The sequence below is a fragment of the Zychaea mexicana genome (genome assembly GCF_025766255.1).
Source record: "Zychaea mexicana strain RSA 1403 chromosome Unknown BDB00scaffold_260, whole genome shotgun sequence".
Classification (NCBI taxonomy): domain Eukaryota; kingdom Fungi; phylum Mucoromycota; class Mucoromycetes; order Mucorales; family Lichtheimiaceae; genus Zychaea; species Zychaea mexicana.
The window spans coordinates 18,349-19,353 of NW_026516923.1; the positions used below are offsets into that span (position 1 = coordinate 18,349).

Here is a 1,005-nt window from a genome sequence, read left to right on the forward strand (position 1 = left end):
ATCTTGGGAATAGTACCACCAATAGAGTTGAAGGAACGCACGCCAATATGAAGAAGGCCATACAGTCCGCCAGTGGTAACCTATACCTTGCTTTTGAGCAAATCGATGAATTCTACAGATTAAAGGTACAATACATTCGTATATTATATATATATATATATATATATATATATATATATATATATATGGTAGTTTGATATTTACCTACAATCCTATTCTACGCACATTAATTGCTAATCGTATTCGCTGTGTGTTGATTTGCCTGTGCAGAATCTAAGTTGGGATCGTCAATTGGATAGCGAACATTTCGGTGTAAACTCCCATATCCCGCCAAGTCAAAAGGAAAGGCTGGTAGATTTACAGCGCCACATATCGAAGTTCGCATTCAATGCAATTCGCAAGGAGCTTGTATATCCAAATCCGCTAAGAACCGACAACTGTCGATGTGCAATCAAAGCTCATTACGGAATTCCTTGCTGTCACATGATACCGTCTAAAGGAAAAATTCCTTTGAGCATTATCCCTAGACGCTGGCATCTCCATCCTAAAAAACCAGCTCCTGAAGGTATAGATAGTTTAACACCACTCTTACTCGCTATACTAAGCTGTAGTAACTTTATGTAGAGGAAGAAACACTCCACAGTAGCAGCAACATTCTAGCGATCTCGGAATCATATTCTGCTCCCACCATGGAGAGTCAAATCGAGGCTGAGCTCACGCGTATCACCACTATGTTGCATCGATTTCCTGACCAAAAGCAACGCTCAACTCTTCTACGCCATTTGCAAGCCATCAGCGATGATCTTTTTATAGACATCAAGCAACTAGAGCAGCCAAAATCTCTACCAACGAAAGGCAAACCTAAGCGCAGCTCAAAGCGCGATCTTATTGCTTTGGAACACCAACAGAACGAAAGCAACAAGAAAGCCAAAACAAACGCGGGTCGCGAAGCAGCCGATATTTGGTAAGTAACAGTATAGTCATTGCTGTAATTGATCTTCTATT

The 1,005-nt window shown here is 40.8% G+C and overlaps 1 protein-coding gene across 1 annotated transcript; it reads left to right on the top strand.

Annotated features, from left to right (window-relative positions):
• Positions 1-464: 464 nt before the first annotated feature.
• On the top strand, positions 465-968 carry BDB00DRAFT_943874 (uncharacterized protein; the record flags this gene model as incomplete). The annotated part of the gene is made up of 2 exons (XM_053129470.1): positions 465-565; positions 625-968. The coding sequence occupies exons 1-2, from the start codon at positions 484-486 to the stop codon at positions 966-968; spliced, it is 426 nt and encodes a 141-aa protein (XP_052972164.1). The 5' UTR covers positions 465-483.
• Between the last annotated feature and the right edge of the window lie 37 nt (positions 969-1,005).